The following is a 26,120-nucleotide window of genomic DNA, read 5'->3' as shown; positions in this document are numbered from 1 at the left end:
GGGTTTGTGAATTTGTTCTCCCTTCAGACAGTATTAGACCTGAGGTAACAGGTGAAAGGTTTCCCATTCAGACTCAAGTGCACCTCTACATATGTTGTTTATGTCCTGAGTTGCACCCTCTGCCATTTACAGTATGTGGGACTCACCACAACTGAGGTAAAAGTCCGAATTCGTAATCATTTGTCGACAATACAAGCGGGCACGGCATCTACACCTTTGGTGCAGCACTTTGCTAAAAATCATCATAGCAGTGTTAATTCATTGAGATGGCAGGCCATTGAACGGGTCACTTGCCCTCCTAGAGGAGGGGATAGGGACAGGCTGCTGCAGAAGAGGGAAATGTTCTGGATTTTCAGACTTCAGACTCGCGTACCCACTGGTTTGAATTCTGAATATGATCTAATTAATTTTTGGCAATGAGTAAATGTGCCGTAGATCATTAATCCCTCTTCTGCGGCGGCTGTTTCTACACCCTATATTACTCCTTCTTTTACTTTCTTCCATGCATCTACTTTTTCACACATACATTCAAAGTTTTTCCATTTTCATCTTTTTGTTCATCTTCACTTACCACTATGGTGGGTATGGTGTTCATATGATGCTATAGCCCTTTTCTACATAGAGTTAGATATATTTGTGCATATGCACTTTCAGTTCAGTTTAGCATGAAATATTTGCACTGCTCTAACATTTCATCAATATGAACAAGTGTAGTTATATGGGATTGTAGCCATAGTACACCCCAGTGTCATGAGCAATTTTTGTATATAGTTAGGCTTCCTCTCTTTTTAAACTCTCTAAACCCTATAAATTCCTTACATTCCTTGCAAAAGAAAAAGAACAGATGAAAAAATACATAAACACTTTGGCATTTAATTGTATATCTTTTATGTTAGTGGTCTAGGTCTAGCAAACAGCTTCACAACTGTTATCAGAGTTGATTTTGACATTCTGAACAATTCTAGTAATTTCATAGATGCAATGTATTTTATTATACTCTTGTATTTTATTGTCAATATATTATGGCCAGTTTGACATTAGACCGCACAATCTGTATATATATAATTTACCTGATGCAAGTCCACCTTTTTTGCTTAACATTCAACTGAATTTAGTTAATATTTATTTATATACTATTTCAGCATTTATAGATCCAGCTGAGCTAATTTTGGTAATAGGCACTTTGTAATTTAAATTTCAAATTAAATTGTAGTATTTCACTGTTTAGGTACTCATAGAGTTAAATTGTATAACAATGTGTATTTTTGTTTTTACCCAATCAGGGTGACCCTGGTGCTTTTTAAGGTGCACAGGTGCATAGTCCAGTAGCTATGATTACGGCCCCTGGCCGAAACATGTTAGCGGACTCATTGTTGTGATCGTACTTGTGACATTTCTTGGAGTGTTTTTATCCATGTTTCAATAAAGACTTTTTGCTTTTAAAGACCGCTGCTAGCAACTTTTTTCTACCTTTTATATATATATATATATATATATATATATATATATATATATATATATATATATATATATATATATATAAATATATAAATAAATTGTAGGTGTATATATATATCTGTGTGTGTGTCCTAAAAATAAATTGTGGTTCCTGGTGTTCACCCCTCTTCCTCAGTATTTGTATAGTTTGCTTTTGATTAAGCTCAGAAAAGATGCAGAATTATTAATGGTGTGAGCATTCACTGCTGATTAATGTGATTAAATAATACCAGACATTTTTAAGAAAAGATTAGACTAAAGAATACTATTTCATATTTACCTGTTAAGTTTCAATAGTGTATTTAGTTTTTATGCTGCCATAGGCACCTGAAGATCTTCTGCCAACCTCCCTCACTCGCTAACTCTAAAACATGTAGCTCATATTTGTGCCATAAATTTCAGGCACTGAGTATTAATTTGCAATAAAATAAAGGGGACATACAGTATTACTCTAAATGTTTATATCTTGTATAGGAAAGGACAGTTGTTAAATATGTTAAAATATTTTGAGCCAGATTACAAGTGGTGCGCTAATAATATCGTGGGAAGTTATCAAGCAACTTGATATTACAAGTTCATGTTAAAGTTTGTGTACCGGAGAAGGGTTAGCACAGCCAACATCTCGCTAGCGTAAGCTATACTTTCAATGCATATAGCAAATACGCTAACTTAAAGGGACAGTCTGCACTAAAATTGTTATGGTTTAAAAAGATAGATAACGCCTTTACTACCCATTCCCCAGCTTGGCACAACCAACATTGTTATATTAATATACTTTATAACCTTTAAGCCTTTAAATTATACCTGTTTCTAAGACACTATAGACAGCCTCTTATCACATGCTTTTTTACTTGCTTTTCACAACAGGAGACTGCTGGTTAATGTGAGCCACATAGATAACATTGTGTTCACGCCCGGGAAGTTATTTAAGAGTCAGCACAACACAGTACTAAATGCAAGTCAATAGATTGTAAATAGTCACAGTCATGTGATTAGGGGGCTGTCTGCAGAGGCTTAGATACAAGGTAATCACAGAGGTAAAAATATATTAATATAACCGTGTTGGTTATACAAAAAAATTGTATTGTAAACTGTCCCTTTAACATTAAACACTAAATAAACTCCAGATAGAATGATGTATTTAAAGCAAAGAGTTATTTAGTTTATTTAATAGAATAATTGTATAGTTTTAGGGGTAAATTTATCAAATGCCGGGCGGACATGATTCGTTGTAGCAAATCATGTCCGTCCGACATCACTAAATGCCGATAGTACAGGATGTCTGCATTTAACATTGCACAAGCATTTCTTGTGAAATGCTTGTGCAATGCCGCCCCCCTGCACATTTTAGCAGGGGGTGTCAATCATCCGTATTAGGATGATTGCTGTGCGCCACCTAAAAAGTGGCGGACAAGTTAAACCTCTGGTGTAGAAAGCAGCATCCGCTGCTTGATAAATCTACCCCTTAGTGTGCATAAATCAATCAGTGCAGCCATGTTGTAATCTAGGTTTCCTTCTCTGCTGAGGCCAATCAGGGACGGTTATAAATGGGTCTCTAGAGTGTGCAACCAATAACTGTGCAGAATATAGCAGTGTTACGTCTAGAGTCTGACCTTCCTCTTTTAACAGGAATTAGAAAGGCAAACAGACCATCACCTGGTCACCTATAATATTAATGCAACAGGTAAACCCACTTCTCCATCCGGCACCTGTAGAAATATACATGCTGTGGATCCGCTCCACTTTTCAAAAATCATTCAAGATCTCCTCCCTCACATTTCCACTATAACCTGCCCTGATCTCGCTACAGCCCACTATATCAAAACTCTCTCCTCTGCACTAGACACACTTGCTCCTCCAAACTGTGCAAAACATCACACCGTCAGTTACAGCCCTGGCATGCTCAGCAAACACGCTATTTGCAAAAATGCTCCCATACTGCTGAGCGTGTCTGGAGAAAAACTCACTCTGTACCTGATTTCATACACTTTAAGTTTAGTTTTCGTTCATACACATCTGCCCTTCACTTAGTCAAGCAAACCTACTTTTCTTCTCTCATATCTACTCTTTCCTCAAACCCTAAATGACTATTCTCCACCTTTAACTCTCTCCTCTACCCACCTGCTCCACCCCCGTCTGTCTTCTGCTCAAGACCTGGCAGACTACTTTTTAAACAAAACACATACTATCCAAAGCAACATCCCAACACCAACCTGCAATATTCCAACAACAGACCCAGTTACTCCCTCTGCCACCCTCTGCATCTTTCATCCAGCCACTGAGAATGAAGTTTCTTCCTTACTGTCTTCCTCACACCTCACTACCTGCCCACTCGACCCTATCCCTTTCCCATCTATCACCCTCCCTGTCTTCCACCCGCACTCTTGCTCTTCAACCTATCTCTCTCTACCGGCTCATTTCTATCTTCTTTTAAACACGCAAAAGTCCCTCCCATACTCAAAAAACCCTCTTTCGACCCTAATTCTCCTGAAAGCTACTGCCCCATATCACTGATTCCACTAACATCAAAACTCTTTGCTTAACCCCCTGCAATCTGGATTCCACCCCAAACACTCAACTGAGACTGCCCTTACCAAGGTTACTATCGATCTTCTCTCTGCTAAAAATATTGGCCACTACTCTATGCTCATCTTACTTGACCTCTCAGCTGCCTTCAACACAGTTGACCACCCCCTCCTCCTACAGATCCTTAGCTCTTTTGGCCTCTGTGACAATGCTCTTCCTTGATTTACTCCTATCTTTTTTACAGGTCATTTTCTGTCTCATTTGCTGGCAACTCCTCCTCTCCAATGCCTCTGTCTGTTGGAGTACCTCAAGGATCTGTTCTGGGTCCTCTACTCTTCTCCATGTATACTTCTTCGCTGGGTAAATTTATCAACAGTTATGGATCAAATATCACCTCTATGCTGATGACACCCAGATCTACCTCTCCACCCCTGCTCTCTCTCCCTCTGTCCTTTCTCATGACAGTGACTGCTGCTTATCTGGTATTTCTCTCTGGATGGCCTCTCACCACCTAAAGATTAACATTTCCAAGACTGAGCTCCTTCTTATCCCCCCCCCCCCTCAAGCTCTATGCCGACTTCTGACTTCTCTATCCCTGTTAACCATTTCCCCATTGCCCCAAGTCCACTGCCTCGGAGTTACACTTGACTCAAATCTATCCTTCATCCCCAATATCCAATAGCTTTCAACATCCTGCCGCAACCATCTACACAATATTTCCAAGATTCACCCTTTTCTAAGCGCTTTAATGAAACATTTTCGGAGCTCCACTATTCTTTAAAAGTACATTTTTCAGTGAGCTAACGGTTTGAATTGTTGTCCAATCAGCGCTCTCCCCATATGGCACTTTTGTTTTAGCTAAAGTGTTGATTGAACAACAATTCAAACTGTTAGCTCACAGAAATTTTTATTTTTGAAGTGGGCAGCAGAGTAGAGGGGTATTTGAATTTCATATCTATATAAAAAGGAAGTTACAGCGCATCTCCATTACAACTGATGAATTAAACTGCATCTAAAATATCACTAACATTCCTTATCTGGTTTCATACAGGGGAGAGTTTAGCATCACTTTAAAGTGGGACCTGATTGATATTTTCAGAACGACTTTCCACTAGACATGTGCAATTAGTTTCGGCTGAATTTTGTTTTCAGACGAAATTTGGCTGATTCGGAGATTCGAATGAATCCGAATTTCCGAATCGGCACCATAACTAAAATTCCGAAAAATTCCAAAAATTAATAAATCAGTTTCCGAATTTTCGGATACATTCTTTATTTATATTTGGAATTTTTCATTGTTCTAATTTAAACCGCAGTTTCCCGACATCGCCAACACTAACTAAATCACTAAGTAAAGCTATTAACCACTAAACTATTGTTCCCTGACATCGCCAGCACTAACTAAACCTCTTAGCCCCTAAACCGCAGTTCCCAGACATCACCGACACTAACAAAACCTATTAACCCCTAAACCACAGTTCCCCAACATCGCAGACACTAACAAAACCTATTAACCCCAAAACCGCAGCTCCCCGACATCTCCGACACTATCTAAACCTATTAACCCTTAAACCGCAGTTCCCCGACATCCCCGACATCTCCGACACTAACTAAACCTCTTAACCCCTAAACTGCAGTTCCCCGACATCGCAGACACTAACTAAACCTATTAACCCCTAAGCCGCAGTTCCCCAACATCACCGACACTATCCAAACCTATTAAAGGGACAGTCTAGGCCAAAATAAACTTTCATGATTCAGATAGAGCATGTAATTTTAAACAATTTTCCAATTTACTTTTATCACCAATTTTGCTTTGTTCTCTTGGTATTCTTAGTTGAAAGCTTAACCTAGGAGGTTCATATGCTAATTTCTTAGACCTTGAAGCCCACCTCTTTCAGATTGCATTTTAACAGTTTTTCACCACTAGAGGGTGTTAGTTCACGTATTTCATATAGATAACACTGTGCTCGTGCACGTGAAGTTATCTAGGAGCAGGCACTGATTGGCTAGACTGCAAGTCTGTCAAAAGAACTGAAAAAGGGGCAGTTTGCAGAGGCTTAGATACAAGATAATCACAGAGGTTAAAAGTATATTATTATAACTGTGTTGGTTATGTAAAACTGGGAAATGAGTAATAAAGGGATTATCTATCTTTTAAAACAATAACAATTCTGGTGTAGACTGTCCCTTTAACCCCTAAACCACAGTTCCCAGACATCGCCGACACTAACTAAAGCTACTAAACCTTAAACCACAGTTCCCCAACATCGCAGACACTAACTAAACCTATTAACCCCTTAACCTCAGTTCCCAAACATCGCTGAAACTAACTAAAACACTAAGGGCTCAATGATTGAAAGCTCTCTGGGCTGGTGAGATTATTAAAGAATGCTCGTTAGTCCTTCTATTTCTCTGGTGGAATGATCTAAAGCCACTTTTTACCCTGAAAACAGGGTGTCTCGCTAAGGGGCGTATACTGCATTTCCATATGAAAAATGCACAATTAAATTTGTATTTTAAACTTCATACAAAACAAATACTTGAATCATTCACACAAAATAGGCAGTAAAAAATTGTATTGTTAAGGTGCATCAAAAATCGTAACAAAATTCTTCACCAAAAATCGTATGTTAACTAAAAAGTAAAATTGTATGTAATTTACACAGGAATAAATCAAATTAAATATGCACAGCGTAAATCGTAATTGTAGTACACTGGATGTGCAAAAATCACACAGAAATATGAACTTATAAATACAAAATGCAAAGTGTAATTGTTGTTTTTTCGTAAAATGGGCTAAACATGGGCGTTCCATGGGCATATATGAAAATGTCTCAGTAATCCCAGCGTAATTCTATAAAGATTTTCGCACTGCAAATCTCACATTTTTTTCTCGTCAACTGAAAGGTGGCGAGCTTTTCTCAAAACAATATGAACACTTATAACCCCAATAGAAAAACAAATGCATACTAAAATATAGGCAAATGTAAGATGCTATATGCAGAAAGCAGCATAATGTGAGTTATATTGGCTGCAGGATTTTAATTTTAAAGTACTCCCCCTGCTAACTTTGCACTAAGGAGCGAATTTTCCCTAACCAGCGAGCTCCAATACTTTTAATAGGAGCCATCTCGCCACTCGCAGGGACTGCCCCTTTTTTACGATCATTGCACTGCGAGAGTTGGCGAGAAAAAGTAGGTTTGAGCTGGCGAAGATTATATCATCAAGCCCTAAATAAACATATTAACCACTAAACCGCCATCCCCAAACATCACGAACACTAACTAAATTTATTAACCCCTAAACCACATTCTCAAACATCGCCGACACTAACTAAACCTATTAACCCCTAAACCGCAGTTCCCCGGCACTAACTAAACCTATTAACCCCTAAAATACTGTACACCCACATCGCCAACACTAACTAAACCTATTAACACCTAAACCGCTGCCCCAGACATTGCAACAACCTAAATTAGACTATATTAACCCCTAAACCTAACACCCCCTAACTTTAACATAATTAAAGTAGACCTAAATTAAAGTTACAATTATTAACTAACTACCTATTTAAAAATAAATACAAATTAACCTGTGAAATAAAAATAAAACCTAAGCTAGTTACAATATAACTATTACTAACTACCTAGTTAAAATAAATACAAACTTACCTGTGAAATAAAAATAAAACATAGGCTTACACTAATAAGACCTAACATTACAAAAATAAAAAAAAATAACATTACTAAAAATAAAAAAATTAAAAATAATCTACCCATTTCCCTGAAAAGGGCATTGTTTTAACATTGCCCTTAAAAGGGCATTCAGCTCTTTTTCAGGTCATTAAAATAAAAAAGCCCTAATATAAACCCCCCCCCCCAAAAAAAACACTAACCCCAAAATCGATATATTTTTTTAAAACAGGGTATTAGAATAGGAATCATTTTTATTATTTTGCATAATTTCATTTGTTATTTTTGTAATGGGATTCTTTTTTATTTATTTTTTTTAGATTAGGCATTTTTTATTTTTAATAGGCTGAAGAAGAACTAATGCCCATACAAATGCCCTTTTCGGGGCAATGGGTAGATTAGGTTTATTTTTATGTTGTGGATTTGGGGGGTGGGGGCTTGTAATGTTAGGGGGTGTTTACACTTATTTTTTTGCAAAAGAGCTGTTAACTTTAGGGCAATGCCCTTCAAAATGCCCTTTTAAGGGCTCTTCGTAGTTTATTATAGATAAAAAAAAAATTATTTTGGGGTGTTTTTTTAAAAAATGTGGTATTAGAATAAGAATAATTTTTATTGTTTTGTATAATTTTGTTTGTTATTTTTTGCAATGGTAGTTTTTTTTATTTTTTTTGTAATTTTAGTGTTTATTATTTTTTGTAATTGTAGTTTACATTTTTTAGTAATATATGTTTTTTTTATTTTTAGTAATGTTAGGTTTTTTATTATTAGTAATGTTAGGTTTTATTAGTATAAGCTTAAGTTTTATTTTTATTTCACACCTAAGTCTCTATTCATTTTAACTAGGAAGTTAGTAAATAGTTAAGCTAGTAAATAGTTATATTGTATCTAGCTTAGGCTTTATTTTTATTTCACAGGAAAGTTTGTATTTATTTTTAAATCGGGAATTAGTTAATAATTGTAACTTTAATTTAGGTCTATTTTAATTATGTTAAAGTTAGGGGGTGTTAGGTTTAGAGGTTAGTATAGTTTAATTTAGGTTGTTGTGATGTGGGGGTTGGCGGTTTAGGAGTTAATAGGTTTAGTTAGTTTTGGCCTTGTGGGTGTACGGTGGTTTAGGGGCTAATAGGTTTATTTAGGCCTAGATTTGGAGTTCGGCGGTAGCCATCAAAACCAGCGTTAGAGGCTCCTAACGCTGGTTTTGGCCGCCCGCTGGTATTTGGAGTCAGTGATTAAAGGGTCTAACGCTCACTTTTCAGCCGCGACTTTTCCATACCGCAGATCCCCCTACGCCATTTGCGTAGCCTATCTTTTCAATGGGATCTTTCTAACGCCGGTATTTATAGTCGTTTCTAAAGTGAGCGTTAGAGCTCTTACGACAATATTCCAGCCGCCTTTCTGGCTAACGCCGGTTTATAAAGCTCTTAACTACTGTACCCTAAAGTACACTAACACCCATAAACTACCTATGTACCCCTAAACCGAGCTCCCCCCACATCGCCGCCACTCGATTAAAATTTTTAACCCCTAATCTGCCGACCGCCACCTACGTTATATTTATGTACCCCTAATCTGCTGCCCCTAACCCCGCCAAGCCCTGTATTATATTTATTAACCCCTAACCTGCCCCCCACAACATCGCCGCCAGCTACTTAAAATAATTAACCCCTAATCTTCCGACCGCAAAGCGCCGCCACCTACGTTATCCCTATGTACCCCTAATCTGCTACCCCTAACACCGCCGACCCCTATATTATATTTATTAACCCCTAATCTGCCCCCCACAACGTCACCGACACCTGCCTACACTTATTAACTCCTAATCTGCCGAGCGGACCTGAGCGCTACTATAATAAAGTTATTAACCCCTAATCCGCCTCACTAACCCTATCATAAATAGTATTAACCCCTAATCTGCCCTCCCTAACATCGCCGACACCTACCTTCAATTATTAACCCCTAATCTTCCTAGCGGAGCTCACCGCTATTCTAATAAATGGATTAACCCCTAAAGCTAAGTCTAACCCTAACACTAACACCCCCCTAACTTAAATATAATTTACATCTAACGAAATAAATTAACTCTTATTAAATAAATGATTCCTATTTAAAGCTAAATACTTACCTGTAAAATAAATCCTAATATAGCTACAATATAAATTATAATTATATTATAGCTATTTTAGGATTAATATTTATTTTACAGGTAACTTTGTATTTATTTTAACCAGGTACAATAGCTATTAAATAGTTAAGAACTATTTAATAGTTACCTAGTTAAAATAATAACAAATTTACCTGTAAAATAAATCCTAACCTAAGATATAATTAAACCTAACACTACCCTATCAATAAAATAATTAAATAAACTACCTACAATTACCTACAATTAACCTAACACTACACTATCAATAAATTAATTAAACACAATTCCTACAAATAAATACAATTAAATAAACTAGCTTAAGTACAAAAAATAAAAAAGAACTAAGTTACAGAAAATAAAAAAATATTTACAAACATAAGAAAAATATTACAACAATTTTAAACTAATTACACCTACTCTAAGCCCCCTAATAAAATAACAAAGCCCCCCAAAATAAAAAATTCCCTACCCTATTCTAAATTAAAAAAGTTACAAGCTCTTTTACCTTACCAGCCCTGAACAGGGCCCTTTGCGGGGCATGCCCCAAGAAGTTCAGCTCTTTTGCCTGTAAAATAAAACATACAATACCCCCCCCCCAACATTACAACCCACCACCCACATACCCCTAATCTAACCCAAACCCCCCTTAAATAAACCTAACACTAATCCCCTGAAGATCTTCCTACCTTGTCTTCACCATCCAGGTATCACCGATCCGTCCTGGCTCCAAGATCTTCATCCAACCCAAGCGGGGGTTGGCGATCCATAATCCGGTGCTGAAGAGGTCCAGAAGAGGCTCCAAAGTCTTCCTCCTATCCGGCAAGAAGAGGACATCCGGACCGGCAAACATCTTCTCCAAGCGGCATCTTCGATCTTCTTCCATCCGGAGCGAAGCGGCAGGATCCTGAAGACCTCCAGCGCGGAACATCCATCCGGACCGACGACTGAACGACGAATGACTGTTCCTTTAAGGGACATCATCCAAGATGGCGTCCCTCAAATTCCGATTGGCTGATAGGATTCTATCAGCCAATCGGAATTAAGGTAGGAATTTTCTGATTGGCTGATGGAATCAGCCAATCAGAATCAAGTTCAATCCGTCGGTCCGGATGGACTTTGGAGCCTCTTCTGGACCTCTTCAGCACCGGATTATGGATCGCCAACCCCCGCTTGGGTTGGATGAAGATCTTGGAGCCAGGACGGATCGGTGATACCTGGATGGTGAAGACAAGGTAGGAAGATCTTCAGGGGATTAGTGTTAGGTTTATTTAAGGGGGGTTTGGGTTAGATTAGGGGTATGTGGGTGGTGGGTTGTAATGTTGGGGGGGGGTATTGTATGTTTTATTTTACAGGCAAAACAGCTGAACTTCTTGGGGCATGCCCCGCAAAGGGCCCTGTTCAGGGCTGGTAAGGTAAAAGAGCTTGTAACTTTTTTAATTTAGAATAGGGTAGGGAATTTTTTATTTTGGGGGTCTTTGTTATTTTATTAGGGGGCTTAGGGTAGGTGTAATTAGTTTAAAATTGTTGTAATATTTTTCTTATGTTTGTAAATATTTTTTTATTTTCTGTAACTTAGTTCTTTTTTATTTTTTGTACTTTAGCTAGTTTATTTAATTGTATTTATTTGTAGCAATTGTGTTTAATTAATTTATTGATAGTGTAGTGTTAGGTTAATTGTAGGTAATTGTAGGTAGTTTATTTAATTAATTTATTGATATGGTAGTGTTAGGTTTAATTATATCTTAGGTTAGGATTTATTTTACAGGTAAATTTGTTATTATTTTAACTAGGTAACTATTAAATAGTTCTTAACTATTTAATAGCTATTGTACCTGGTTAAAATAAATACAAAGTTACCTGTAAAATAAATATTAATCCTAAAATAGCTACAATATAATTATAATTTATATTGTAGCTATATTAGGATTTATTTTACAGGTAAGTATTTAGCTTTAAATAGGAATCATTTTAGGGGTTAATCCATTTATTAGAATAGCAGTGAGCTCCGCTCGGAAGATTAGGGGTTAATAATTGAAGGTAGGTGTCGGCGATGTTAGGAAGGGCAGATTAGGGGTTAATACTATTTATGATAGGGTTAGTGAGGCGGATTAGGGGTTAATAACTTTATTATAGTAGCGCTCAGGTCCGCTCGGCAGATTAGGGGTTAATAAGTGTAGGCAGGTGTCGGAGACGTTGAGGGGGGCAGATTAGGGGTTAATAAATATAATATAGGGGTCGGCGATGTTAGGGCAGCAGATTAGGGGTACATAGGGATAATGTAAATTGCGGCGGTTTACGGAGCGGAAGATTAGGGGTTAATAATATAATGCAGGGGTCAGCGATAGCGGGGGCGGCAGATTAGGGGTTAATAAGTGTAAGGTTAGGGGTGTTTAGACTCGGGGTACATGTTAGAGTGTTAGGTGCAGACGTAGGAAGTGTTTCCCCATAGGAAACAATGGGGCTGCGTTAGGAGCTGAACGCTGCTTTTTTGCAGGTGTTAGGTTTTTTTTCAACTCAAACAGCCCCATTGTTTCCTATGGGAGAATCGTGCACGAGCACGTTTTTTAGGCCGGCCGCGTCCGTAAGCAACTCTGGTATCGAGAGTTGCATTTGCGGTAAAAATGCTCTACGCTCCTTTTTTGGAGCCTAACGCAGCATTTGTTTGAACTCTCGATACCAGAGTTAAATTTATGGTGCGGCCAGAAAAAAGCCCGCGGAGCGTTAACAGCCCTTTTACTGCCAAACTCCAAATCTAGGCCTAAGTGTTTTAGTTAGTGTTGGCGATGTGGGTGTACGGCGGTTTAGGGGTTAATAGGTTTAGTTAGTGTTGGCAATATCGGAGGAACTGCGGTTTATAGGTTAATAGGTTTAGTTAGTGTCGGGTTGGCGATTTAGGGGGAACGGCGGTTTAGGAGTTAAAATGTTTAGTTAGTGTCGGCGATGTGGGAGGGGGCGCAGGCTTAGGTGTTAGTAGGTTTAGTTAGCAATGTCGGGGAACTGTGGATTAGGGGTTCATAGGTTTAGTTATTGTCGGGGATGTCGGGGAACTGCAGTTTAGGGGTAAATAGGTTTAGTTAGTGTTGGAGATCTTTGGGAACAACGGTTTAGGGGTAAATAGGTTTATTTAGTGTTTTATTTAGTGTTGTGATGTCGGAGGAGCTGCGGTTTAGGGGTTAATAGGTTTAGTTAGTGTCGGCGATGTCGGTGAACTGCCGTTTAGGGGTTAATAGGTTTAGTTAGTGTCGGGTCGGCGATTTAGGGGGAATGGCGGTTTAGGGGTTAAAATGTTTAGTTAGTGTCGGCGATGTGGGAGGGGGCGCCGGCTTAGGTGTTAGTAGGTTTAGTTAGTGTTGGCAATGTGAGAGTGGCGGTTTAGGGGTTAATAGCTTTATTTAGTGTTGGCAATGTGGGTGGTGGCGGTAGTTTTAGATAAAAAAATTGGCAATCAGCGGCATACTAGTTATGTTAAGTTAAATAGTTTTTTTGAATACTTTTGTTTTTTCGGATCCATTCTTTATTCATATGCATTATTCTATTCTAAAGGTCAGAATGGAATGCTGCATATGAATAAAGTATGGATCCGAAAAAAACGAACGGATAGGAAAAAACTATTTAACTTAACATAACTAATTTTCCGAAACAATTAATGGAAACAAAACTTAACAACATTTTTAGCATTGCACATATCTACTTTCCCTTAGTCTTTGTTACATATTAACCCCTTGGCCTCAATCAGGTCCGCCAGATCTCGCTGAATACGAAGAGCAATACGCTCTCCGTATTCAGCATTGCACCAGCAGCTCACAACAGCTGCTGGTGCAACGCTGCCCCCTGTAGACTCGCGGCCAATGGGCCGCCAGCAGGGGGTGTCAATCAACCCGATCGTACTTGATCAGGTTGAATTGTTGCGATTCCTGTCTGCCTGCTCAGAGCAGGCGGACAGGTTATGGAGCAGCGGTCTTTGTGACCGCTGCTTCATAACTGCTGTTTCTGGCGAGTCTAAAGACTCGCCAGAAACACGGGCCTTTCGGAGCTTGATAGATAGACCCCTTTGGCTGCACAAGAGGGCTTTATCATATTGTTGAAACCTTTTCTTTCAGCCAAGGGGTTAATATTTGCATCGCCTGCCAGCATGTTCTGCTGATTTCAAGTCTGTGCTTTTAATTCCTTTACTTGGGCGTCTACAGAAGGAAGAAGTTTAACTATAGACTGAAAAGCAGTAACAGTTTATTGTGAGACGAAGGAAAAGCCAAACATTTCCTTAATTCAGAAGCTGCAGCAGGAGCCGGATAATAAATCAGAGGGGGGAAGTGCACAGTTTTATCTTAAAGGGACACTGAACCCACATTTTTTCTTTCTTGATTCAGATAGAGCATGCAATTTTAAGCAACATTCTAATTTACTTCTATTATCAATTTATCTTCCTTCTCTTGCTATCTTTATTTGAAAAAGAAGGCATCTAAGCTTTTTTTTATTGGTTCAGACCTCTGGACAACACTTGTTTATTGGTGGATGAATTTATCCGCCAATCAACAAGAACAACCCAGGTTGTTCATAAAAAATGGGCTGGCATCTAAATTTACATTCTTGCATTTCAAATAAAGATACCAAGAGAATGAAGAGTAAATAAAAAAGTTGCTTAAAATTTCATGCTCTATCTGAATCACGAAAGAAAAAATTTGGGTTCCATGTCCCTTTAATTTAAAGGGGCAGGAAATCTAAAAATGTTCTTTCATGATTTGAATAGAACATACAATTTAAAACAACGTTCCAAATGACTTATATTATCAAATTTGTTTATTCTCTTGTTATCCTTTGCTCAAGGAACTTCATTCCACTACTGGCAGCTAGTTGAACACATCTAGTTAGCCAATCACATGAGACAAATATGTGCAGGCACCAATCAGCAGCTAGCTCCCACTAGTGTAGGATATGTGCATATTATTTTTCAACATAGGATATCAAGAGAACGAAGCACATTTGAAAATAGAAGTGAATTTAAAAGTGTTTAAAATGACCAGCTCTGAATCATGCAAGTTTAAAGGGACAGTCTAGTCCAAAATAGACTTTCATGATTCAGATAGAGCATGTAATTTTTAACAATTTTCCAATTTACTTTTATCACCAATTTTGCTTTGTCCTCTTGTTATTCTTAGTTGAAAGCTTAACCTAGGAGGTTCATTTGCTAATTTCTAAGCCCATGAAGGCCGCCTCTTCTCTCAGGGCATTTTGACAGTTTTTCACCATTAGAGGATGTTAGTTCATGTGTGTCATATAGATAACACTGTGCTCATTGCTCACGCATGTGGAGTTCAGGTGAGCCAGCTCTGATAGGCTAGAATTTATGTCTGTCAAAAGAACTGAAATAAGGGGAAAGTTTGCAAAGGCTTAGATACAAGGTAATCACAGGGGTAAAAAGTGTATTTACATAACTTTGTTGGTTGTGCAAAACTAGGAAATGGGTAATTCTGCATGAAAATGGGAATTTTAGTTTTGTTTTAATGAAACTAATAAATGACAAATTCACCAACAAAAATGAAAGAAAACAAAAAAATACTGATGAAAATTAATGCTCACACAAGCACCTCCACACACACACATACACCAATACTTACACAAACACCCATTCATCCATCAACACACACCAATACTCACACAAACACCAACACACACACATACAAAAACACACACATACATTCACCCACTCAGGCACCAACACATACATACACACAGATACCGATACTCACACACACCCTGATACTCACACAAAGATACACACAGACACCAATACTCACACAAACACACACCAATACTCATACATAACACACACACACTAATACTCATACAAACAAACACACACCATTACTCACACAGACACACACACACCAATACTCACACAAACACCAACACACACACACATACAAAAACACACACATACATTCACCCACTCAGGCACCAACACATACATACACACAGATACAGATACTCACACACACCCTGATACTCACACAAAGATACACACAGACACCAATACTCACACAAACACACACCAATACTCATACATACTTACACACACACTAATACTCACACAAACACACACCATTGCTCACACATACACACACACACACACACACCAATACTCACACAGAAACACACACATACAATCAGACACCAATACTCACAAAGACACACACATATATTTACACACACACACCAATACTCACACACCCACCAATACTCACATAAGCACACACACCAATACTCACACAGACAAACACACAGATACACACAGACACCAATACTCACACAAACACCAAAACTCACACACACACATACTTACACACACACACACACACACACACACATACTCTCACACTCACACACATACTTACACACATACACACACCAATACTCACACACCCACCAATACTCACATAAGCACACACACCAATACTCACACAGACAAACACACAGATACACACAGACACCAATACTCACACACACACACACATACTTACATACTTACACACTTACACACATACACACACACATACACTCTCACACACATACACTCTCACACACATACACCAATGCTACCAAACACCCACAGAAAAGGTTGTATTTGTAGATAAGACAAAGTATGATGAGTTATCTAGTTACATATTACCTTTATATTGTGCTGCATAATTGTTTTATTAGGTACTTATCTCAGCAGACTGGGTCTGGATAAATTGGTTATTATTGTTGTATGAACCTTTGACTGATGTTGCTGCTTTTATTGCTTAAATGTAATCGCTACCTGGAAAAGTTTTCTATATAAGAATTACTAGGGAAATTTGCTGTCTAGTTACATATTATATTTTATATGTCATTTTGTTTACACCATAACTTTGTGATGTGCACTAACAGCAAACCGGCACTAGGTAAAGAGTATCCCAAATATTATGAGCTACTAACTGCCTAACATTAAAGATATCTTTTTATTTTTTTCTCAAAAACAGTTCTTTCCAAAATAAAGATGTTACTAAAACTTGCTGTAAGAAATAATGAAAGTATTTCATCCCACAAATATCTAATGCTTATGCACCTTTTGCAGGTGCTAATACTCAGTAGCAAGGACTTGACTTACGTCCTTGGTGCTCATAGGCAGAGCTCGGGCATTGTCCTAAAGCATGTGTGACCACTGATTTGTCACATCTAAAGATGGCTGTTACCTTTTTCTGTCAGCAACATATAGAGCCAGATTACAAGTGGCACGCCAACAGTTAAGCACAAGTGATAAGGGGTTTATTGCAGGTATTTGTGCACGTTGGATGAAGAGATTGAATTATAAGTTAAAAGTTAATGCGCATCCAGCACAATTTGCTTATAGAATTACTGTCTCAACACAAGAGGAGTACTCCTTATTCTTTGTATAGTGTTAAATAGACTCAATTCTATTCTTAGACCTACAGATATCTGTTTATGTTGGCTAATTGATATACAATTCTTATGTTATATGCTGTCTGTTTTGTCATGGTTTCCTCATGTTTTCTAAGTAACTGGATATTTATACCCAAGACAACAGCTACTAGTCCAGACAATAAAGCATCTGCTCCATCTCATATAGACACATAAATTTTGCAACTTAAAACAACCCTTCTGCAACCCATCTACTCCTTAGCCTATATGTAACTACAGGAGACTTTAGTAACTTCCCCACTTAGTTCCATATATATTGTAAGGTACATTGACAATACTTAAACTTCAATAACATACGATCCCTACGATCGGGCACTTCTAAGTCCACTCCAGGCACCCTATGTTACTTACATTTATATATGGCTCCGTCCCCCCACCTCCTTTCCCTATGCGCATAGCGGTGCTTACCCGCTGAATATCCCCCTCCCCCCTATATATCTCGGCCCAAGAGTGGCTGATACTCATGTTAAATCTCCACAGGCTGATATTTTGGTCTTAGGTAAAATACTATTAGAAGATAGCACAGGAGTTATCAGCGCTAAAAATCTAAAAAGGATACCTAAGCCACTCTCCACTATCTCCTCAAGATAGAAATGGAACAAACAATATGGCAATTGGGAGGGCGCTAAAAAGCTGGGTATACTTAACACACCTAATTATTAAGATTATATCAAAACAAAAAATAAATCAAATATGGTGAGTTTTAAAAATCTTTACTAGTGGGAATAATCCCTACTTATGCAATACATAAATTTAAAAAACAATACGTAAGAACAATTACAGGCACATAAAGTAAGTATTGGATACGATATATATAACTATTACTTGGAATACCACCCTGATAAAAATATTTATAATAAGCGCTTTTTTAAAAAAATAGAATTGATCAATTACTATGTCCTTAAAATCAAATATTTTGTTCCTAAATATAATGGACAGTCTCTATGATCCTTATATATTTGCAGCAGATGAAATCCCTTTTGTTTGTATGGTATACAACATACAGGACTTATCTCTGTGATTGAAATTAACGTGCTGGGTAAAAACGATAAAATGTTCCTTAATTAGGATACTTTGTATCTTTGCTGGTTATATGTAACTTTAACTCACAGAAAGTTGTAGCGACTGTGTCCAAATGTCGCTGTAATGTATCTCAGCAAAGATACAAAGTATCCTAATTAAGGAACATTTTATCGTTTTTACCCAGCACGTTAATTTCAATCACAGAGATAAGTCCTGTATGTTGTATACCATACAAACAAAAGGGATTTCATCTGCTGCAAATATATAAGGACCATAGAGACTGTCCATTATATTTAGGAACAAAATATTTGATTTTAAGGACATAGTAATTGATCAATTCTATTTTTTTAAAAAAGCGCTTATTATAAATATTTTTATCAGGGTGGTATTCCAAGTAATAGTTATATATATCGTATCCAATACTTACTTTATGTGCCTGTAATTGTTCTTACGTATTGTTTTTTAAATTTATGTATTGCATAAGTAGGGATTATTCCCACTAGTAAAGATTTTTAAAACTCACCATATTTGATTTATTTTTTGTTTTGATATAATCTTAATAATTAGGTGTGTTAAGTATACCCAGCTTTTTAGCGCCCTCCCAATTGCCATATTGTAAAATACTATTAGAATGTGGAGCTCATACGCTGATAATATAAAATGAAGTTCTATTTCATCTCGCCTAAGATATTGTCTATCTTCATATCCAGATCTGAAATCTATATGCATATTGCTTACTTAATAATACCTCTGTATAGACAATGTATTATTTTCTTTGTTGTAACTTTGGCCTTAGGGCGAGTCCTTGTTGTGATGATATTTGCTTTAACTTCAATAAAAAAATTATTTAAAAAAAAAAATTAATGCGCATCCAGGTAGCGCATCCTCAGAGCTATAGTCCACTGTTTTGAGAAACAAAAAAGTGTCACAAAACACATCAAGGGGTATATTTATCAAGCTCCGTATGGCTCGCCGGAAACAGGAAGTTATGAAGCAGCGGTCTAAATACCGCTACTCCCTAACTTGTCTGCCTGCTCTGAGGCCGTGGACAGAAATCAACCCGATCGAATACGATCGGATTGATTGACACCCCCTGCTAGCGGACGATTGGCTGCAAATCTGCAGGGGGTGGTATTGCACCAGCAGTTCACAAGAACTGCTGGTGCAATGATAAATGCCGACAGCGTATGCTGTCGGCATTTATCGATGTGGAGCGATGTGCAGCGGACATGATCCACTATTTTGTATCATGTCCACTCGCACATTGTTAAATATACCCCAAAAAATACATTACAAAGTAAAATTATACTCATAAAAACACTGTCTAATAAAAATATTTCAAAAAAATATTGAACCAAAAAGTTATAAGGGCTCAAAGATATGAGGTCTCAGATGTTAGAAAAAAAATGCAGGCAAAGGGCTTTAACATTGAGATACCTACATATACTTGTCTAAAGATGTGTGTGTGTTCATATTTTCCTGTTTGGTTAGCGCATTTAAGATTATGTGATCAGGTTTGCGTGCGACCAGGGCATTTTTTTTTTCTCCATTGACTTCTATGGGAGATACGTTAACGTAATTGTGATATTCAAAGTTTGGCTTTTTGCAAGCATCGGTTTAGCACGCGAGTGTAAACATTTTACTTTTAACTTGTAATACAAGCGCTACCCGATGCTTATAAAAACCTTACTTCTAGCGGAGTAAGAACGTGATTGAGAGCGTTAAATACTGCTCCACTTGTAATCTGGCGCATAATAAGCTCACAATGTGAGAAAGCAAGTCATGAACTCTAAAGTTGTGTTATTAAATCAAAGTCAAAGGCAGGTGCCTATTCCAAACCAAGCAAACTAGCTACTTTGCATCAGAAATCACTATAAAAACAGTATTCAAAATCAAGGAAAGTGAGATCATATTCGAGATAGATTACAAATGGAGCACTAATGTTTGCACGCAAACAATAGAAGAATATTGTGGGCACTCACACACACATATATGTATATACCTGTATAGATATACAGAGACAGTGTGATACAGCGCTATGAACCTGGACAGTCCCAATTTATAATCAAATGTACCAGTATTGTCCTATGTGTATAGGTCTCCCTTTATTTTCTTCCAATAACACCAATGATGATGTCTGGAGGGAGTTAAAGTTGTTTGATTCCACCTGCAGCCTATTCCCAAAGGTAAGAGAAGTCCCCATGTAAACAGGAAAGCTCCTTAGGACAAGAAATTCTGAAACAGAAGAGGGAAGGGTGCACAGCAGAGAAAAACTCCTGGTGTAGTAAGTCTAGACACTTGTTTAAACAATTGCAGTGCAGTGACAAATGCGAACTCACATGTTTCCACCTCAACCATATGAGGTATAGATAAGATTCTGAGTGGTAAATGTCCACTAAGGAAGGCAATCCAATCCCCTTGCACTTGCGACCTGTCTTTCACTCCTCCTAGACAGTCCTCACCAGTGTTCCCTCTAAGGCCAGTTTTATGAGCGGCCCAGCAGTGAAACAGTTAATTAGAGCAATTAGCAAACACTACACAATGCATACTGCAAGGTGTGGTTACCTAATTTACTGTTTCAATGCTGGGCCACTCACAAAAGTGGCCTTAGAGGGAACATTGGTCCTCACCTCTCCGGCAGAAACTTAACCACTTCTAGAAAGGGGGGCTGTAATATCTATCTTGGAGGAAATCCTTCTCACAAACGTTGTTAGTTTAGGGGATAGATAGATGTAGGTATCACACGCCATAAAGTTCTTAAAAGGGTGTTTTTATTTGGATACACAAGTCATGAATAAAGCATGATGAGCTTTCATAAAAAATCACTCATAAAAAAACTCTTATGCCAGTTCATATAAAATGTGTGTACATGTGAACAGTGGCTATAGTAAACTCACTCGTATTTTGTATAACACTCTGGCTGGTTAAAAGGTCCCCAGTGGGTCTGGGTACTTGACAAGCAGTGCCGTAGCACTTCGTTACTCGATCTCGGCTCGTGAGGGGGTGTGACCTGATGCGTTTCGTGACTCGATTGGTCACTTCATCAGAGATATATATCATAGATATATAGGTATATACATATATTTTACATTAAGAGTATCAGAATTATATAGAAATATATATTTAAGAATGAAAATTTAAAAAAAATTCTATATGAAAAACATTGCAATGTAAACTATGCGTAACACTCTTCAGGTTTTACGCTTTAGGTCTAAAGCAGTGTCGGATTAGCCAGCACACATAAAAATGTAGTTATCATAAAATTGTGGTCAACTTTCCCCTTTTTAAAATCATATCCGGACTGTTAGTAATAATTGGAGTTTAATTCATCAGTTGTTATGAAGATGCTATAACTTACTTTTTAATGTAGCTATGAAATTCAAAAACCCCGTGCTCCGCCCCCCCCCCCCCACACTTTAATACATTTTTTCTGTGAGCTAAAGGTTTAAATGGTTGTCCAATCAGTGCTCATCACATATGGCACTTTTGTTATAGCTAGAGCACTGATTGGACAACAATTCAAACAATTCAAATGCATATATGCACATATCTATACTAAAACGCGTTTGCAACACGTCCGTCGGTGTCACCATTTGCGCATGCATCCTCAAAGGAATGTTGGCAGCGCAAAGAAGCCAAAAGAATGTTGGCTGTGTGTGCAGCCAAAATAATTAACCTGGATGCAGCTTATGCTGCATCCCGGGGGTTTCCAACAATGGCAGGGAGGTGAAATTATAAATTGGAGAAACAAACTGCTTTATCACTTTAGTGCCCCTTTAAGTTTTTTACTTAAATGCAATCTAATCTGTAAAATTGTGTGCTTTTGGGGATTATCTTATTCTATTATTTTTACCTTTTTGTTTTTATATGGAGCCTAAACCTATTGAAATCCTGATTACTACCAGGCATGGCTGTAATTCATTGTTATCTTTAAATGTAAATAAGTATAAGTATTACTTAGATAGATAGATAGTTATTGATAGATGTAGATAGATACAAATAAATAATGATGTAACATATAGATAGAAGATAGATATATAGATAGATGATAGATAGATAGATAGATAGATTGATAGATGATAGATAAATATATAGATAGATGATAGATAAATATATAGATAGATGATAGATAGATAGATAGATAGATGATAGATAGATAGATAGATAGATAGATAGATGATAGATAGATAAATAGATCGATAGATAATAGATAGATTGATTGATAGATGATAGATAAATATATAGATAGATAGATAATAGATAGATAAATAGATAGATGATAAATAGATAGATAGATAAATAGATATATAGATAGATAGAAAGATAGATAGATAGTTATTGATAAATAAAGATTGATACAAATAAATAATGATGTTACATATATAGACAGAAGATAGATAGATAGATAGATAGATAGGTAGAAGATAGATAGATACAATATATATACATGAATTAGTGGAAATTAATTCCAGATAAGCTAAGTGGAAATACTTTAGTCTTTAGTTACTTTAACTGTATAGAGAGCGTGGGTAATCTGCAACAGACAAGATAATAGGAACATGAGCACAAATATATGATTCCTTTTTCAAATGACAAATTGCTTGTTGTAATAGATCAGTGTTTCTTAAACCGAGTCCTTAAACAGGCCAGATATTCGTTTGTCCAAATCTTTTGGAATTAATATTCAGGGAAATTCATTTCCCCGAATATTCGTTGGCTTTAATATTCGGTATTTGTTTTGTTTAAAACAATACGAATATTGAATATGTGTTAAACATTTATATTTGTTTTCATTAAACAAAAGTAATTGTTCAAAAGCTCCAGTTAAAAAAGTTTACCTGTAGCTTTAAACTTACCTTTTGCTCGCTGGAGTAATTTAAACGGGGGTTATTAGCGCCGGTTACGCTTGTCTTCTTTACAGAACCCCAGCTGCACTAATAGAAGGCTTAGCGTTGACGGCTTCTAGGGCCTAACCTAAAGGACCTATTTAATCCTTTAAAAGTAATTGAAGCAAAACCAATGAATACTGAGGAATTTCATAAGTATTTTTTTTTTCATTTTCTTTCAATTTCATTGGTGCATTCTTTCGGAATGAATATCTGTTTTTCATTAAGAATGTGCATCTCTAACATTCATTATATCTTATCTAGAGCACAGGTAAAATAATCAGCTTACCCATCAGCTGATTATTTCACCTGTGCTCTAGTTAAGATAGAATGAATATCTGGCCTGTTAAAGTAACACTGAACCCAATTTTTTCTTTTGTGATTCAGATAGAGCATGACATTTTAAGCAACTTATTAATTTACTCCTATTATCAATTTTTCTTCATTCTCTTGCTATCTTTATTTAAAAAGCAAGAATGTGATGAATAGGAGCTCACCCATTTTTGGTTGAGAACCTGGGTTATGCTTGCTTATTGGTGGGTAAATGTAAGCCTCCAATAAACAAGCGCTATCCATGGTGCTGAACCTAAAATGGAATGGCTGCTAAGATTTACATTCCTGCTTTTTAAAATAAAGATAGCAAGAGAACAAAGAAAAATTGATAATATGAGTAAATTAGAAAGTTGCTTAAAATTGCATGCTCTATCTTAACCATGAAAGAAAAAATTTGGGTTCAGTGTCCCTTTAAGGGTCCTTAGGACTGGAGTTAGGAAGCACTGTTTAAATAGATTGTAAAGCAAAATGACGAGATTTACAGAACAATTAATTTACTCTCCTTTCTTTTTAGGGTGAAGAAGAAAAATCAAAATGAGGTCGGCATTTCCTAAGTAAATTTCCACGCATAAATCTGCAAACAAAAAACTCAGCAGCATGGCATTACAGAAACTAGTACCATCTACATTCAGGAAGAGGTTGAAACGTGTATTCATTTTTGTGTTTATATTACTCTCGATTTTTACATTGTGCCTAATTTACTTCCAATTTAATTTAAAAGTTAGAGATGGTCAAATTAAGATCAGTGATCTAATATCAATGCGTGAGTTATATAGATGGGGTTTATTGAAAGAAAATAGTACTGAAGAAGTCATTTTGAATACACCAGGATTTTCTCCGGCTCCTAAAGTAGAATTATGTGTTGGTTGCATAGACATACGTCTTTTTCCTTATCTCATAAATGAACCGGATAAGTGCAAGGAAAAAACCCCATTCTTGTTTCTGTTAATAGCCACAGAGGCAAAAGACCTAGAAAAAAGGAATGCAATTAGGAACACATGGGCCCATGAGGTCAGTGATGAAGGAATTCCCATTGGCCGTCTCTTCATGTTGGGTACAAATGCTGCTTTCAGTCAATCAATCATTCAGGAGGAAAGCGATACCTACCATGACATTATCCAGAAAGAGTTTCAGGATACCTACAGAAATCTAACCATAAAAGTCCTTATGGGTATGGAATGGATCACTAATCACTGTCCTGGAGCTAAATACACCATGAAGACCGACACTGATATGTTTGTTAATACTGAACATATATTGCAGATACTCAAACCAAACGAGACGGCCAAACCCAACTTCTTCACTGGTTTGCTCATGAGAAATGGAAATCCTCACCGAGACAAGTCAAGCAAATGGTACGTGTCATATTCAGAATATCCAGACAATAAGTATGCAGATTTCTGCTCCGGAACTGGTTACTTGTTTTCTACAGATTTAGCTCCAAAAATAATAAGGTCATCTATTCACATACGATATCTGTCCCTAGAGGATGTTTTTGTAGGACTTTGCCTTCGAAGAGAAGGAGTTGCATTGACAACCCCAGAGAAAAACTATTGGTTTAACATCCATCGAGTTCATTTTCACCCCTGCACTTATAGAAACCTGATTACCTCTCATGGAGTGGGACCCAAAGAATTAATTGAGTACTGGAATGCTGTAAAGAACCACAAAGGCCAATGTTAGTCTCTGAACGGAATTCAGTATACACTTTTAAAAGGAGAACGGAGACATTTTTTTATTTAAATTAGACCACATTAAATTATTATTTTTATTGTTGTTTGCCTTTATTTTTTTAAAAACAGCAGTGATTCTGTATTAAATAAATCTATTACTTTGACGCTGGGAAGGCTTATTATTCCTGTAAAAACATGAAGCAGTGGAAGTTGGTCCCTCTAAGCTAATGAAAATGTATAATATATTATGAGTTGCACAAAACAAAAACTGGTGATATTAAGATATTAAAGGGACATGAAACCCACAGTTTTTCTTTCATGGTTTAGAAAGAACATACAATTTTAAACAATTTTCTAATTTACTTCTATTATCTAATTTGCTTCATTCACTTTATATCCTTTGCTGAAAAGCATATCTAGATAGTCTCAAGTAGCTGCTAATTGGTGGCTGCACATAGATGCCTTGTATTACTGGCTCACTCATGTGCATTGCTATTTCTTCAACAAAGGATATCTAAAGTATGAAGCAAATTAGATAATAGAAGTTAATTAAAAAGTTGTTTAAAATCGTATTCTCTATCTGAATCATGAAAGAAAACTTTTGGGTTTAGTGTCCCTTTAATGAATCTAGGGAATAGTTTACTTGTGTGCCTGTGTTTGTTTACATATTTGTATAATTTACATATTGTTCACACCTGTAACAAATAAAAATGAAGACATTTGGAAATTACCAGTAAGAGAGGGTTCTTTTAAATTTCTCTTTTTTTTAAGGTGATCTCAAACAGCTTTTTAAAGTTTCTATCTATCTATCTATCTATCTATCTATCTATCTATCTATCTATCTATCTATCTATCTATCTATCTATCATCTATATCACTTGAT

The 26,120-nt window shown here is 36.9% G+C and overlaps 1 protein-coding gene across 1 annotated transcript in view; it reads left to right on the top strand.

The window, feature by feature from the left end:
* Positions 1 to 25,311, top strand: part of LOC128641040 (beta-1,3-galactosyltransferase 2-like) — a 61,236-nt gene extending 35,925 nt beyond the window's left edge. Inside the window, exon 2 of the mRNA XM_053693577.1 lies at positions 24,079 to 25,311. Coding sequence (XP_053549552.1) covers positions 24,162 to 25,247 — 1,086 coding nt within the window. The 5' untranslated portion in view covers positions 24,079 to 24,161 and the 3' untranslated portion in view covers positions 25,248 to 25,311. The remainder of the gene's footprint in view (positions 1 to 24,078) is intronic.
* The last annotated feature ends 809 nt before the right edge of the window (positions 25,312 to 26,120 follow it).

The sequence above is a fragment of the Bombina bombina genome, chromosome 10, assembly GCF_027579735.1.
Source record: "Bombina bombina isolate aBomBom1 chromosome 10, aBomBom1.pri, whole genome shotgun sequence".
NCBI classification, from domain to species: domain Eukaryota; kingdom Metazoa; phylum Chordata; class Amphibia; order Anura; family Bombinatoridae; genus Bombina; species Bombina bombina.
This window is presented reverse-complemented; position numbering and strand designations above follow the sequence as displayed.